A 16,780-nucleotide genomic window follows, 5' to 3' on the forward strand; every position below is an offset into this window, starting at 1 on the left:
TTCTGAAGTGTCTTATTTAAGATGTAACCTTAATTAATTAATCTAACTACTTCTCTAATTTAGTCTACCAACACTGAATTTTATTCTTATTTTATTCTTATTCTTTATTCTTATTGTTATTGGAAAAAAACTAGACCCTATTGAGCAGATTCACCTCGTCCTTAACTTAATGATTAGATACAAACTCTACTGTCTGGATCATTTATAAAATCATTACTATCATTCCTTTATTAAGTTCTTTATAATTAGTATTTATATCATCTGAAATAGACATTGAAACAAAACTTGACACCATTCAATTCTTTAATAATTTGACTATTATTTCCCTAGTATACTTTTTATTATACAGGTAATGCCTTTAGATTTCTAGGTAGTAAAGATAATGATATACAAATTACATGATTGCAAATATAATAGATGTCAACAGCACAACTTCCAAACATGTCATTCTCATTTGCCCATATTTTTTTCTTTAATTTCATATATAATTCATATAGAAGACGTGTTTTCACATTTAAAATTTTTATTTCATCATCATTATTTAAAAGTCACAAGTAGAAACAAGACAGACAAAAAGAAATTGGGCAGACAAGTTTAAGAGGGCATTCCTTTCTAATTCTCTCATAAATGTCCTGTGACATCAGATTTGGAGATAGAAATAGTATCATGGAATTTTAAAAAGTGTTCCTAGAACATGAGAAACCACAGAAAAAAGTGGTCCAGCATATTGAGAAAATTAAAGGGATAAAAGTTGTTGAAGATACATTTTCTTCTAATCAACAACCACCAAGAAAAGCAAAAACAAGTGAATCTGTTTTGCTTAGGAAACTAGGGTCTTTAACTAAGGGGAGTGGTAAGGATGAGGTTTTGCTACAAAATTTTTATTGATTAGTCAAACTATTTTACTAATTTTGATGTACTTCTTGGCAACCCCAGCCAACATTGAAAGTCTTACACTAAGGCCCACAGGATTGCCAATTCAGTAAAATGTCTATACATTCCATAATTTGTTGAGAAGTCTAGAAGATGGTAGGGGTGAAAGGTAAAGAGGAAGATACTGTCATACATAAAAATGATGGAATACTTCAGCTTGAAATTTTTCATTAGGCATTCATTTTTCCCTTCAATTCTAGACCAAATATCATCCTAGAGCCTCATAACTCCTCTTCCTGATGCACTATCTCTCTAGGCCTAGCATGAAACATGTGGAACAGCACTACCATCACTGAGATAATTCTTCTGGGACTCACAGATGCTTGTGAATTCCAGATGCTAATCTTCGTGGGGCTCCTCCTGACCTACCTTATCACACTGCTAGGGAACCTCCTCATCATTGTTGTCACCCTGATGGATCATCGTCTTTACACTCCCATGTACTACTTTCTCAGAAACTTTGCTGTTCTGGAGATCTGGTTCACTTCTGTCATCTTTCCCAAGATGCTGAACAACATCCTAACAGGCAATAAGACCATCTCCTTGGTAGGATGTTTCCTGCAGTTCTTTTTCTACTTCTTCCTAGGAAGCACAGAATTCCTCCTCCTGGCCGTGATGTCCTTTGATCGATATGTGGCAATCTGTAATCCTTTGCGTTATGCTACCATCATGAGCAAAAGGGTCTGTGTGCAGCTGGTGCTGTCTTCATGGTTGGGAGGTTTCCTTCTCATCGTTATACCCAGTGGCATCACATTTCAGCAGCCTTTCTGTGGTCCCAATGTCATCAATCATTTTTTCTGTGACAACTTCCCATTGCTAGAACTAGTCTGTGCAGATACAAGCCTGGTGGAACTGATAGGCTTTGGTGTAGCCAATATCAGTCTGTTGGGGACCCTATCTGTGACTGCCTCCTGTTATGGTCACATCCTCTACACAATCCTGCGCATCCCCTCAGCCAAGGAGAGGCAGAAAGCCTTTTCCACTTGCTCCTCCCACATCATTGTAGTATCTCTCTTCTATGGAAGCTGTATCTTTATGTATGTCAGGGCAGGTAAGGGCAGTGAGGGAGAGAACTTGAACAAAGTGGTGGCCATTCTCAACACTGTGGTGACTCCAATGCTCAACCCTTTCATCTACACTCTGAGGAACAAACAGGTAAAACTGGTAATTAGAGAAAAGGTTGGAAACTGGATCTCCCAGACCTGAGCTAGAGAGAGCTGAGAAGGGTCCCCACAAGTGGCCAAGCCTCTGGAGGTTCCCTGAAAAACTATTCTTGGAGTCAGCATGGCTATTGATTCACATATTTTTGCTTTGTTCTCTTTACCTGGCCCAGCTGCCAGATGGAGCTATTCTCATTGTAATGGCCCCAATCCTTCCCATAAATCCCAAATCCCAAAGCTCACCTGCCTTTCTCACCTTCTAGGAACCTGGTGATGTTAGATTCATGTAGATAAAGGAGGCAGAGAGCACTACTATCCTATCTGGTTCTTACTGACTCTCAGTTCCTAACATGCCTGCAACTTAATTGTGTATATCTTTCCCTCATGATTTGGTAAAACAAATCTAGGTATTTCTTCTGGGTTTGAATTTTTTTTATTTTACATATGTCATCATTACTGCTTATCATTATTGCTGCTGTTGGTACTATCTTAAAAACTTCACCTAAAGCAAGTCAAATTATTCTTGACCTTTGTGAGTAAAATTTTAAAAAATTGTTCTACATTAATATGCAAAGATCTTACAAGATGGGTATGTTTTCCTTTCTCCATCCCCACTTTTCAGCTTCCTTGTGTATTGTCTTCTATTAGAAATAGAATTTCCTTGAAGATAGGGACCGTCTTTCTTTTTTAGTATTTGTATCCCTGGTTGTTAGCACAGTGCCTGTTATATAATAAGTTCTTAATAAATGTTGATTCACTGACTCAAGAAGTGGGAGGAATTGAAACATTCTTTATTCTCCATTGCCACTTCCAAGTTCATCATTATTCAGTAACCTCGGTTTCTTTGTGGTCCATAGAATCCACATCTGTCACTTCATCAAAATTCCAGCAACTGTTGTCTACAGACCTCCAGTAAACTCTCTTTCCTTTCTTAATGAGTTCAGCACCTGGCTTACAATCTTTCTTTCTTTCTTCCCCAAGTCCTGCCTTTATTCTAAGGGATTTCTACATAAACATTGATACTCTTTCAAATAACTGAACTTCCTTTTTCTTCAAATTATTCATTTCTCAGACCTAATCCACACATAAAGATGACTATATCTTTGATCTTACCATCACCCACAGATGTACTATCTCCATGTTCATGAGCTCCAAAATCCCCTTATCTTATAACAATATATTAGCTTTCCACCTCTCCTTCTGCTTTCTATTACAAACTCTGCTTTTCATCCACACTGTGATCCCTAATCTCCTGACCTCAGTTCTCTCCCAGGCTATCACCCTTGCACTAGTCAAATTGTCCTTGGTTCCCCATCTTGACCTTTTGATGAACAAGTTCAATTCTATACAAGCATTGATATAGTACCTGATATGTGCCAAGCACTGTGCTAACTACTTTACAAATATTCTCTCATTTTATGCCTCAGCAAACAAATATTAATGATCAGAAGCTCATGAATAAAATTGCATTTAATATTAGCTTCATTCATATACCACTTTAAGGCTTACAAAGTGCTTCACATATATTATCTCATTTGACCTTCACAATTCTGTGAGGTTGTTGTTCATCTTTCATTTTGAAGAGTACCAATGACATCATGGGGAGATACCTTGACTCTCAAGTGAATTGAGGCAGAATTGCACAAAGTTATCAGCTTCACTCTCTCTTCCAGAGTCATTCAAGTATAGTGGCAAGACAAAAGTCAGGACAACTGGCAATAGCCCAGGATTTAATAGATGACTTTGGCAACTACAATAACTAACCAAGATCTAAGTGTTCCATAACACCTACTTCAGACACCTTCATAGCCAAGGAACAAATGTTCTCATCTGCCAGTTCCACCAGGGCAAGACTTCACATGCTTGAAGTAGACATCTCCATAACTCATCCATGGATTTGAGAACTGTCAATTACTTTCAACTGGATTTAGCATCCTAGAGAAGATAGTTTTACCAGGATGTGGCTGCTGTTTGCCGCAACTTTTTGGAGTCACAGGTGAGCTTTGAGTGCCAGGTAGACTCCAAAAGTGGATAAGCAACCCTGAACAGGGTTTGGCAAGCCTTTACATTAGAGGTGCTGGTCTTCTCTGAACATCCCATAGGAAGGTGTTATTATTATCCCCATTTTACAAATGAGGTAACTTAGGCTAAGAGAGGATAATTATGAGGATGATGTTCATCAAACAAGGTTATTTTTGTCATATATTTTTCAAGGAATTTTATATAATTTTGATATATACCTGAAAGAGATCTTATTGGAGAGAAAAAATTTTAAGTGGCATTTTGTTTCTCTGAATCAAATGCTTTTTAAATAGTCAACAAAGTAGGTGGATGAAGTATTGTCTATATCTTTTAATTAATTGTTTCTTAGTAAAGATATAACCTGCCATTTCTAAAAGCCTGCCTATTTACATCTGGATACTTCACCAAAGATGTCCTTGATGTATGTACAGATTGTCCTCATAAAAATTTATTTTGATGTGAGACCAGACATATGGATCTGTAATTACCAAGCTTCCCTCAGTTGCATTATTCTGGGTAATAATTTGGACTGAGATTTTCTTCTCCCCTTTGATAGCTTTCATTCCTTGAAAATCATTCTCACCTCCAACATTAAGCAACTCTAACTACCCTTGGGTCTGCCCACTTTCCTCATCTTTTCTCTCTTTGGGGCTATTTCTTTTTTCAAAAATTTAAATTAAGTGAATTTTTTTAAAATCTAATTTATTTTTTAAATATTTTTCCATGGTTACATAATTTATTTTTCCCCTCCCCCCTCCCAGAGCTGACAAGCAATTCCACTGGGTTATATGTGTATTATCACTCACAACCTATTTCCATATTATTCATTTTTGTAATAATCTTTTAAATCTTTTAAAATCTAAACCCCAAATCATATGCCCAAATAAACAAGTGTTTTCTTCTGCATTTCTACTCCCATAGTTCTTTCTCTAGGTGTGGAAAGCATTCTTTCTCATAAGTCCCTTGGGATTGTCCTGGATCATTGCATTGCTATTAGTAACAAAGTCTATTACATTTGGTTATTCCACAGTGTTTCAGTAACTGTGTATATTTTCTCCTCATTCTGCTTATTTCACTCAGCATCAAGAAATCAAGCAGTTCATCATTCCTTATAGCACAATAGTACTCCATCACCATCAAATACCACAATTTCTTTAGCTATTCCCCAATTGAGAGACAATCCCTCATTTTCCAATTTTTTGCCACCACAAAAAGCACAGTTAAAAATATTTTTGTACAAACAGATCCTTTCTCATTTTTTTTAAATCTCTAGGCATGCATTCTTTTAAATCCCTTTGAGCATAATTCCAAATTGCCTTTCAGAATGGTTGGATCAATTCACAACTCAATCAGAATTGCATTAGTGTCTCTTTTGGGATATTTCTACCTCCTTTAGAAATATATCTGAGATGATGATGTTAGATTCTAAATGTGGTAGCTCAACAATCTTTAATGATGAAATTTTTTTTTCAAAGAATATCTTCAGAACTTTTCCATCTTTGTTTTTCAGTTGATTTTGTTTCAGTTTCATTCTTTAATGTCCTGAGGGTGATTTTGTTTAGGTAGACCTCTTGCCAAACTTTCTTTAAAATAATTTGACTTTCTCTTGCTTTTTTTTCTGTTTTATGATTTTTTTATTGCTTCTTGGTGTATCACAAAGTCATTATGTTCTAGTTGCCCAATTGTAATTTTTAAGAAAATATTTTCTTCTGTCAACTTTTGAACCTCCTTTTTCATTTGACCCCTTTCTTCTTGCATTGCTTATATTTCTCTTCCCCATTTTTCCTCTGCCTGTCTTAACTGCTTTTTGAAATCCTCTTTGAGCTCTTCCAGAATCTTTGTCCAATTCATATTTTTCTTTTGAACTTTGTGTGTTTTAGCTTTGCTTTCACTTTCCCCTTCTGTGTATGTGCCTTTTTCTTTGTCTCCACAAAACTTTTTTATAATTAGGTGCTTTTTATGTTGTCTGTTCATTTTCCCAAACTTTTTATAGGTAAGCTCTGTTCTCTGGTAGGTTTGGGGTTTATCTTGAGTTTTAGTCCTTCCTTGATGCTACCCTTAGCCTTATTTCTGGTTTTCTTCCAGTTTCAGTTCTTCTAAGGTGATATGATGGCCTGAGAGCTGGGAGCTCTAAGAACCACTTCCCACTGCTGATTCAATTAACCCTTGAGATGCTGATGGCTGAAATTCTAGTCTTAGGCTTGTGTGAAGCTTTTAGTCTCACTCTGGGCTTGATCAGGTCATGCAGACAGCTGACTGCCCTGCTCTTGAGCCTCTAATGAGAGACTCAGGGGCTCAGCTTTGGGTCCACCAACTACCCCAAACTGGGATCTATGTCCTCACCACAGGCCTTGGAGGGGACACCTGGTCTCACTCTGGGCCCACTCAGGTTAGGCTGCTTTAGCACAGACTGCCCTGGGCTGGAATTCCGGACCTCATTGCAAGTTTGCTTGGAACCTCAAGGGGGGTGTGTTGACTTGGACCTATATCTGCCCAGGTAGGGTCTCAGGACCTAGATATTGCCTTGGTCTCAGATTCAGAACCTGGCTCAGCAGATGGAGAGTGGAGGTGGTGTATGGCTTGCTCTTGGCTTGCTCCTCACTCAAAAGGGGTATTTAAGATTTTATTATACCTACTAATCCTACCTAAACTGAGATCATTAGGTACTTGAAAGTTTATTGATCAATTTGGGACTTCCCTTAAGGCAAGTTCCCAAGGGACAGGGGCAAACTTGAGGTTCCAAAAACACAGTTGACAATATAATTCAGCTCCTGTCATAGCATATATACTCATTGCCAGTGGACAAAGAACTTATATGAAGAGTAATGAAAACTAATAAAAGCTGAAGTTGATATTTTAAAAGTATGGAACTCTTATATCCTCTGTCCCCTTTCTTGCTGCTCATTCTCCACCACTATAGAGTATCTGAGACACTGGAGTTTGTTTTTTTTTTAATTTATTTTTTATTGACTTCTAGAATTGGTCTCTGATCAATGCCTGTCCTTTTCTCCTGCTATTTATGCTGTACTTGCTATTCTCAGTGGAAGGTTTAGCATATATACAGGTTTTCTTACTACCACTCCCTTTTCACCTTAAAGCCTAGATAAGATTTGTAGCCATAATCATCTTCCCTTTCTTACCGCAACCACTCTAATTCAGGCCCTAGAAGGAAGTCACACAGGTCCATTTTTTTGTTTGTTTCACCAGCTGCAATGGCCAAAAAGTTCATTGCTAAGTGATTATTAATAAAATAAGCACATTGTTGATAAATATTCATACTTGGTCCTCAAAAAGCAGACATATTACATTGCTGAGATCAAGCTTGAAGCTGTTTTTTTGAAGAATGATACTTTGCAGAGTTTATATCCACTAGTCCACCTTTTGAGAGACCAAAGTCTACTCCATGCCACAATGAAGAAACATTAAAAACCCTCCTTTTTAGTTTCTCTGAAAGTATTAAGTTAAGAGATAATATTTTTTTTCTAAAATTCTTTCAAGACTCCTAGAAAAAATCCCCTGGAAAGGTAGGGACAAAAGTTAGTCAATAAACATTTATTAAGTGCCTACTATGTGCCATGAGGCATATGTGTATTCAAGGAAGACTAGCACCTCTTGGTGTGAAGATTTGTTAAGCCCATCTCAGGGCTGCTTATCTATCTTTGGGGTCCATGCCTGGCACTCAACTCTTTCATCTGTGGCTCCAAGAAGCTATAACATGCTCAGTAGCCACATCCTATGGCTTGCTTGGGGGATTGGGGATAGCTAGGTGGCTCAGTGGATTGAGAGCCAGGTCTAGAGATGAGAAGTCCTGGGTTCAAATCTGACCTCAGATACAGGGTTCTGTGTGGAATGAGAAATTAGAGTGTTATTCTCAAAGTAATCAATATTCCTAGGACCCCAGTAGAAGTTAGTAAAGTTGAGCCCTCCAAAACATTCTTCTCCCTTCAGGGCAAGATTACCCCACTCCATTTGAAATACAAAAACCTCTTAATCCCTTTTGGTCTGAGGGAACCAGTAACAATCAGTATTTAAAATTCCCTCAGGTTCTATAAACCTTAGTCCATTCACTCAAAAGGAAAACCCCTGTCTCCAACTATTGTAAAAATATTATAATCCCTTCAGGGAGGCTTGATTGTATCAGGATTCTACTATAAATAAAGGATTTTTCTGTAAATGTGGGGGAGGGGGCATCTGTCTCAGGTCAATTGACTTGAGGCATTGCCCCACATCTCTCTCTCTCTCTCTCTCTCTCTCTTTCTCTCTCTCTCTCTCTCTCTCTCTCTCTCTCTCTCTCTCTCTCTCTCTCTCTCTCTCTCTCTCTCTCCCAATAGAGCATTGCATTTTAAGTGATGGTTCTCCCCGTCTTATTTCAAAAATTGGCTAAAGTGGGTAAATTTTGATATTTCAAGGTCCCCTTCACTTAAATCCACATTGCCTAGTTCCATAATGGAAAACCTATGACACACATGTCAGCACTGATATACATAGCCATTTTCAATTACATGAGGCTATGTGTAGGCTCAGTGTACCTCAGGGCCTGGGAGTCACCTGGGGAGCCATGTGTCTGCAGTTCTGGCCCTAACCATGCCCTGGACCAGCCCTGGGGATGAGGGGGGGAGGGCTGCTCCATGTGCTGACCACCAGGGTGGGGGGTGAGTGGGGGACAGCACATGCCAGGCAGCTGGGGTGCGTAGGGCTCCCACAGGGGCAGGGAGGAGGAGCGCGCATGGCAGGCATGGTAGGTTGGGGAGGGGAGAGGTGGGGCCAAGCCAGGCCAAGACTGGGTGGGGCTCCCGCCCATGTGAAATGGAGGAGTGCCTGGAACCAATTACCAGACACTTTTAGCACCCTGAAAAATATAGCAATGGTTTTACTCAAAATTTTTCCCTTTATGTACTTTTGTGAGACCTTATTCTCAGCATTAAATAATATCAAAACCAACAAAAGAAACAACAAAAGATGAAGTTAGTAGCGCTTGCTTGGGTTTGAAGTGTACAAAATACCAACCTTCAGTTGAAGAATTAGCCAATGAAATTCAGCAACAAAAGTCACTAATAGGCAGGTTAGTTAAAGAATTCCCCCTCCCCCTCACTTATCTTAGTTCATGGCACCCCACACAAATAAAATAAAAGAAACTGACTGACAGATGAACAAAGAAGTCACTAAGCAGGTAAGTTAAATAATTAGTTTTTGGTTTATTAAATACAGTTATATATTACAATTATATATTTTTATTATTTAAACTATAAATATCACAAAATTATGGGTTTTTTTTCTCAAAATGACACACCACCCAAGTCATGCTCAGTTTTTTGGTGAATTTTGACACACCATACTCAAAAAGTTGCCCATTACTGGCCTAGTTCTTACCTCTCTTGTGCATTGGAAGCAACACACAGTATTGATCCTAAGATATTAGGTAAGAGTTTTAAAAAAGAAAACCACAACAATCAGATGGGCTAAACCAGGTTAAAGGTGATTGGCAGGCCTTAAACCTGTGAGTAAGTCAGAAGGGTGTCTACCCTAAGCATGTAAAGACTTCTGGCAGCAGAATGGGTGGATGAGAACAATTTGCTATAAAAGGCCATGAAGATGGCTGAAGCAGGGGCTATAGGGCAAATAGGGCTTGGTCAGACATTGAAGATGCTTCTGGAAGAGAAAGTGAGTCTGGCAACTTTGCCCAGCTCTGCCTCACTTAAGCAAATCTAGTTCATTTACAAGTCAAAATGTTGACTTCCTGATGTCATTGTGAGAACAAACAGCAGCAGCTATGTGCCAGTCACTGATCCCTAGGGATAGAAAAGCCAAAAACAGTCCCTCTTCTATAGGAGTTCAAAGTCTAATAGGAGAGACAGCATGCAAAGACCCACATACAGAGAAACTAAGATAAATTGGAAATAATCAACCAAGGGAAGGCAATAGAATTAAAGGGATCAGATAGAAAGTCCTCTAGTAGAAAAAGGCTTTTCTAAGGAAAATAGATTGAATGATAAATGCTAAATTTAACTTGCTAGTCAAGTATTTACTTCCCCACCCAAGAAGAGATTAGGTTACTGACTCTACCTAAGAGTTTCTTGGATGATTAGTCCCAAAGGAGGGTCCCAAACACCACTTTTCCAAATAGAAAAGATTAATGTTAACAATGGAAGGCAGGAAGTGGGAAAGGGGTTCAGGTAAAATGGAATAATGACTTGGATGCTCAATTCTGGAATATTACCAGAGACTATTTTAAGATATCTCTTTCTTATTCAAGATTTCTATAAATGTTACCTAAAATTGTCTTTGGGGGCAGAGTCATCTCAAAAGACACAGGAGAAAGTGGTAGTTTGGACATTTCTCTCTCCAAGTTAGAAATGACTTGGTTGTAGATTAATATGAAATGAAATAAAATTGTTTCTGGTAGACCTGAAGCTAAATCACAAAATACAATATTAATATTGGAAGGAGGTGGGGTTTCTTCAACAAGAAATATTCTATATAGATCTCCCTGTGTATTATACAGAATTTGTACATTTGTGAATAAATATCTCAGACAGTGAAATTTTGTTTGTTTTGTTTTTATTGCCTTCTAGAATTTTGTCTCTGATGAATTACTGGTCTGTCCTGTTCTTATTTTTTTGTGCTGACACTGCTACTTGCAATGGTATCTGGTTTAGCATATATACAAGTTTTCTCACTACCCCTCCCTTTTCAGTTTAAAACACTGATGAGATTTGTAGCCATAATCTTCTCTTCTCTCAACTACAACTATCCTACTTCTTGCTCTTTTTTACCTCAGTTCTGAATTATTGAAATTGCCTTCTAATTGGTGTTCCTGTAATATTCCTTTTCTTAATCAACAAATCTGAGGAGTCATTTCCCCACTTGAGACACTCCAGTGACTCCCAAATGCCTCTAGGGAAAAATATAAACTCCTTTGTTGTTCAATCATGTCCAACTCTTTGTGACTCCATCTGGAATTTCCTTGGCAAAGATACTGAAGTGGTAGGGGCAGCTAAGTGGCACAGGGGATAAGATGTCCAGCCTGAAGTCAGGAAGATATTGAAATCCAGCCTCACACATTCACCAGCTGTGTGACTATGGCCTAGTCACTCATCCTTGCTTGCTTTAGTTTCTTCATCTGCAAATGAGCTAGAGAAGGAAATGGCAAACCACTCTAGCTTCTTTGCCAAGAAAACATCAAATAAGGGCATGAAGAGTTGGATTTGACTAAAAAATTTCTGAATGACAAATTTAATGCCTTTCACAAACTTCAGCTTACTTTACAAGCCTTATTTTATATTACTCCCCTTCATGACTAAAAAACAGTAGTAACATGTTCCTAATGCTGCTCTGGGCCACAGATACAAGCATTTCCATTCTCTTTTTCTTCACTATAGGAACTGTTCTAATGCACTTTAGTCTCATGAAAGTGAAAGGGAACTAGGCCCACGAACCTGGTGTAGATAAGCACCCTTCCTAGGCCAACGAACCCTGGGGGATAGCCTCTCCACCCTGAATGATAGCCACATTGACTTCTCCACCCGTGTGATAACCATATGGACCCTCGGTGAGCTTCAAGGGTATATAAACCTGCCTTAAAGTTTGCTGGGGGGGGGAACCCCCTTTGGGCTCCTCCCCACGCGTGTGAAGTGAGTTACAATAAACCACCTCTCTGTGCTGATTGCAGCGTCTGTTCTGTTCCTTTGGCCCCTAAACGGACCCTAACATATGGGGGCTCGTCCCAAGGGTGTCCAGGAACCACAGACGGAGAGCAGGAGACCTACGCCGAGCAGGTAAGCCTCCGGGACCCCTATTGGCTTTTTTTTGAAACCGAAACTGTGGGGTTATGGTTTGAGTGTGTGAGTGAATGAGAGAGCATGACATACTTTATGGCTGGAGGGAAACCCCGTGAAACGCATACAGGCAAAGGGTGGCACATTGTGCTCCAGGTCGGGGTTTATACGACACACCTGTCCTAAGCGTCACGGGTCCATCCCGTTCCGGGGTGAGGGCTTGCCCGCGACTCGGTTGAACTCCAGACCTGTTTCTGAGTGTGGACTTGGCGGTACCGCGGTTCTGTCTCCCCAGCAGGGGCCCAGCCGGGAAACCGAGGAAGCGAATGCCATCCCATTCACCCCTTCCCGCCACCCCTCTCCCTACCCTACCCTCTCCCAACCCTACCCACTAGTTTCGGTTTCTACCAAATCTAGGTTCGAGTCCTTTCGCAGTGTCCTGAGTTCGAGTCTCAGCTCGACACTACGATAAACGGGGTGTTGGACACGGGAAGAGGCGCCCTTCCCTCCCCAACGCATACCCCACAAAATCCTGCAGGTACTGGCCCCAGGTTCGAGTCCTGAGGCCACAGTCTTTCAGTGGGTTACAGTCCCGCTGCTGGCCCCAGGTTCGAGTCCTGAGGCCACAGTCTTTCAGTGGGTTACAGTCCCGCTGCTGGCCCCAGGTTCGAGTCCTGAGGCCACAGTCTTTCGTGGCCCCAGGTTCGAGTCCTGAGGCCACAGTCTTTTGTTGTTAGGTGGGTTTGAGTCCCATCCATGGGTTTGAGTCCCGCGCCGGTGCACCGACTGAGGGACGCCTCACTTGGCCACCGGCACATGGGTAGGCCCAAATTTAACCTTAATTTGTTTGGGCTATCCCCCCGTCGCAGGCACACCAACTCGGCTGACGGTCCCCTTGATTTCTTCCTCACCACGCGTGGCCTTATTTTCCTTACCTTCCTTTCTCTCCTTATCTGTCTTCTCATCTTTCTTCCTACTTTCACTAAACAAGAATAGGAAACTCTCAAAGCCAGCCTATCGACCTGGTCCTCCAGCATTTTGGGGATTTTAAAAGGAGGCAGGCGGGCATGGGATTAGAAGTCACTCACCCTAGACCAACGAGTCACTGGGGGCAAACAGCTGGACCCCTCGGCACCCCCCCCCCAATCCTCCCACGCCTCCCCTGCTAGTTAGAGGCCTCCTCTCCCCACCCTGGATCTCCGGAGGTTGAGAAACACCTGAGGAGCGGTCTGAGGGGGAGGGGAAGAAAAAAAAAGAAAATTTGACCTAGCAAAACCCTCACTAGGGGCGATTGAGAACTTGAGAACTCTCAGTCTGAAACAGACAGTTGCTAGAGCATAGTGGATTTCGAAAGGAGCAAGCTAATCTTCACAGGCAGATTCCTGGGATGCATTTGAAAGGCTTATCAGGAAGTAATTGCTTTGACTCAAAGCTGGGCACTTAAAGGAAAAAACTTTTTCTAATAAAACAGCAGGTCTCAGCAAAATTAATGAATCAAGGTAATAATCCTGAATTAGGTTAAATTCGGAACAGCCTAAGTTGTAAAAAGATATATTGCCATTCTGTAACCAAAGGCAGAAGATTTTTTAAAAAGACAAGCCTCTGCACTCAGTTAGCATTTGAAAAAGGTCCTAGGAACTCTTTTGTTTGAGGTCCAGCCAGGTAAAGGCAGGCTTTTACCTGGGTGATTGCAAATGATAAGAAGCACCGTGAGATGAGATCTGGGAATTGAATCGTTTTAATTTAGGTTGGATACAGGCAAAATTATAAAGGAATGTCTACTTATATTTTTGATAAAGGAAGTCAAAAAAGGAGAATTAAAAATCTTTCTCTGACTTTTGTTATATGCCACAGAATATCAGGACTAGAAATGTTTTATCTGTAGAGACATTTTGGTATAAATCACGAGGTAATTAAAGTGCTAACAGAAAAATTTAAGGTTTGGGCTTAAATCTGAAGCAGCTTGAATTTTTTTCTCTACCGGCCAGGTGGCTTGAGCCACGTGGAAGATAGCATCAGAGCAACTGCGGTTGCAAGTTTTATCACTAATGCTGTAATTGGCTAGAAGAAAAATTTAATACTGAGATATAATAAGCATGAATTGGAATATGATTTAAAGGAATTTATAAGGCTTTCTAATTTTAACTATGGAGGAATTATTAACAATTTTCTAAGCAGGTGATATCGCTTATCAATGCAAGCTATTGTGGGTTAATTTCACCTCTGATAGATATCCACTGTATATTTTGGAGCAAAAGGTGCATTTCAGCATGCTCCTGGCACAAAGGTTGAGCTGTGAAAAGTAATGGGAGATACTTACTCTCCTGGTTTAGGGTTCAAGCTCAAATGAAGAAGTAAGCAAAGTGATTACAGATAACGGTGCACTGCTATCTATTCCACACAGCTTGGAATAGCAGGGCTTTTAACAGTAATGCAAGGGCTAAATTGCATAGCTCATGGCTTACATGCAAGCTATGGTAAATAGAGATCAAGGGAATTCATGAGCCCCAAGGTTCAAAAACTGAAGGTATATATGTTCTGTCACTTTCTAACTCTCTGAGACCCAATGAGGCTTTCATTTGGGGTCGAGGTTTTCTGTTTACTTTCTCAGATACATGAAGTCATGGACAGATATTCTGCTCTATGAATATCTGGGTATTTGGTAAGAGATCTAACTATTACATGCCTGAAAATTTTGAATGGTATTGGTACAATGTGTAACTTGAAATCATTGTATTGGAATTGTTCCATGTTAGCCAAATTTGATCAAATATCAAAAGGGTATAATTGGGAATGTTATGACAGTATAAGGAACGCTGTCCACTTGCAGCACAAATGGTAATACTATCCAACATGTAATTATGATTGTTGTCTTAAAGGGTACATTATATTTGCAAACAACATGTTTTTATTAGAATCAGACTTATCTAGAAGTCAATTTTGTTAAGCTGTGACTGTTCCACTTTCATAAGGAAAGAGGTGGATATGGTATCACTAATCATCTATCTCTTCTATATAAGTTAAAGCTTTGTAATAATCAATATTGAATGTAATGATAAAGATCACATTGTGTGAGATACCTGAATTGGGTTGAATATCATCGAGATATTAAGACTGTAAGGGACCCAAGGGGATGATAATGTTGGGCCGAGGTCTTGTTTGTATGTTCACAGATGATGAAAACATCTGGTCACCCAAGTCATGCTTCATGCCAGCTGACACAGACCAGGAAGAGAAGCAGACGGACGCTGTTGTCATCAGCTATCTACATGCCAGCCACAATCCAGGCACGCTGGAGAGACACTTCTTTTGGTAACTAATATCACTCCAGAACAATGACATTACACTATTAGAGACGTTTGCTATTAGACCACTGATGGACACTTGTCATGCTGACATCCATTGAGATGTGGTACCCAGAGCAACATCGAGTATGCTAACTCAGAAGGACTGAAAGACACACTCATTTCAGTACACTCCAAAGACTTTGCTATGGGATTGAGATGAATTAGCTACAAATTGTCTAGCTACTAATGTATACCCTGTATTTTGTATATGATACTGTCAAAAGAAATGTATATTGTATGCATTGTGAATCTACCACTTGTATTGTAAGAAATGCTGTTATCCAACAAGGGTATAGACCTTGGTATGACTCTCCAGAGAGTAGGAGATAGAAAACTTTCATTCATAGCATAGATCTGATACCTCTGACAACAAAAATGAGGTGCTAAGCAGAAAATGCTGCTCACTCATGGTTAATGGACAGATGACACTGATGTTACTCTCAAGAAAGGATGAGAGATCAGGCAAAAGACACTAGGAAATCTTTAATCAGGAACCTGAGTTATTGTCACATTGAATATTATACACTAACAACTAGGTATGAAAAAGCTATGTCAAATTCTATAGGTACAAGAAACTATAGAAATTGTTTTTTAAGCTTCTATTTACCCAAACATTGGTTTGGTGGAATGAATTTTGCAAATATTGGTAATGGTATAAGCTTGGTTATCATATTGATGGGTTTATTTATACAAGCAGAGATTTAAGGAATATGCAGTCAGAACTTGAAATATTACTTCATTGTCACCATCGTGGCCATTTAAGCTACAAATCAGAATGTAAAGTGTATGGGAATATTGGTATTTGTTAAAAATTGCACTGTGATTATTGTATTAATGTTTTTGAAAAGCCTGTAATGGTGCAAAATTATGTTCATATACAAGGTGAATTTTGATCTTTTTAGATCAGGAATTAGGAATCATTGGGAATATAAATTCTGATATTTTACATTGGCTCAGTAGAGCCAAGAGAATTTTGTATTAATTTTGGGATCAGGTTCCCAGGATCAATTTTCTAAGATCATTTGACATGTGATAACATGATCCTCCAGAATTATTCAGAGAGGATGTTTTTCTTTGAAGGGATCTCTCCCAACACACAAACAAAAAGAAAAGGGAGAGGAATCATATAGAGATCAGTATGTTCATTTGAGAGAACACTTTTGATTCATTTTCAAGTATTCAACTTTGATTTTTCTGTTGCACAATTATTGCCAGACCTTTTAAGTACAAGGAAAGTACTGTTAATGCTCTGATCCAGAATTATGAAGGTGCAAAGATTTCTAGAATTACAGTCACCTGACAGTCGGTGAACATGAGAACATGACAGCAATTGTTAATTTTCAGATGACCATTCTGGAGAGTAATGTCTGATTGCATGTAAGGGGAATCATAATGAAGCTTTCATTATGGACCAGACAGCCTCAGCCACGATTACACACTTTCCATATGAAATGGATGTTTGAGGTTGGGAAATGCAGAGACATGGCGTACTGACACCCTCAGTCGCTGAATGTCCTGGTATCGGGCTACCAACCAGTTTCCT

General features: G+C 39.6%; 1 protein-coding gene across 1 annotated transcript; it reads left to right on the plus strand.

Moving 5' to 3' along the window:
- Nucleotides 1-873: 873 nt before the first annotated feature.
- Nucleotides 874-2,861, plus strand: LOC100030299 (olfactory receptor 49-like). Its single transcript, XM_007479797.3, has one exon. The coding sequence runs from the start codon at nt 1,204-1,206 to the stop codon at nt 2,137-2,139; it is 936 nt and encodes a 311-aa protein (XP_007479859.1). The 5' UTR covers nt 874-1,203; the 3' UTR covers nt 2,140-2,861.
- The last annotated feature ends 13,919 nt before the right edge of the window (nt 2,862-16,780 follow it).

The sequence above is a fragment of the Monodelphis domestica genome, chromosome 1, assembly GCF_027887165.1.
Source record: "Monodelphis domestica isolate mMonDom1 chromosome 1, mMonDom1.pri, whole genome shotgun sequence".
Classification (NCBI taxonomy): Eukaryota; Metazoa; Chordata; class Mammalia; order Didelphimorphia; family Didelphidae; genus Monodelphis; species Monodelphis domestica.

Bases quoted from the DNA above. Each gene is read 5' to 3' on its own strand.
- LOC100030299 (XM_007479797.3), top strand. From the start codon at position 1,204: ATGTGGAACAGCACTACCATCACTGAGATAATTCTTCTGGGACTCACA.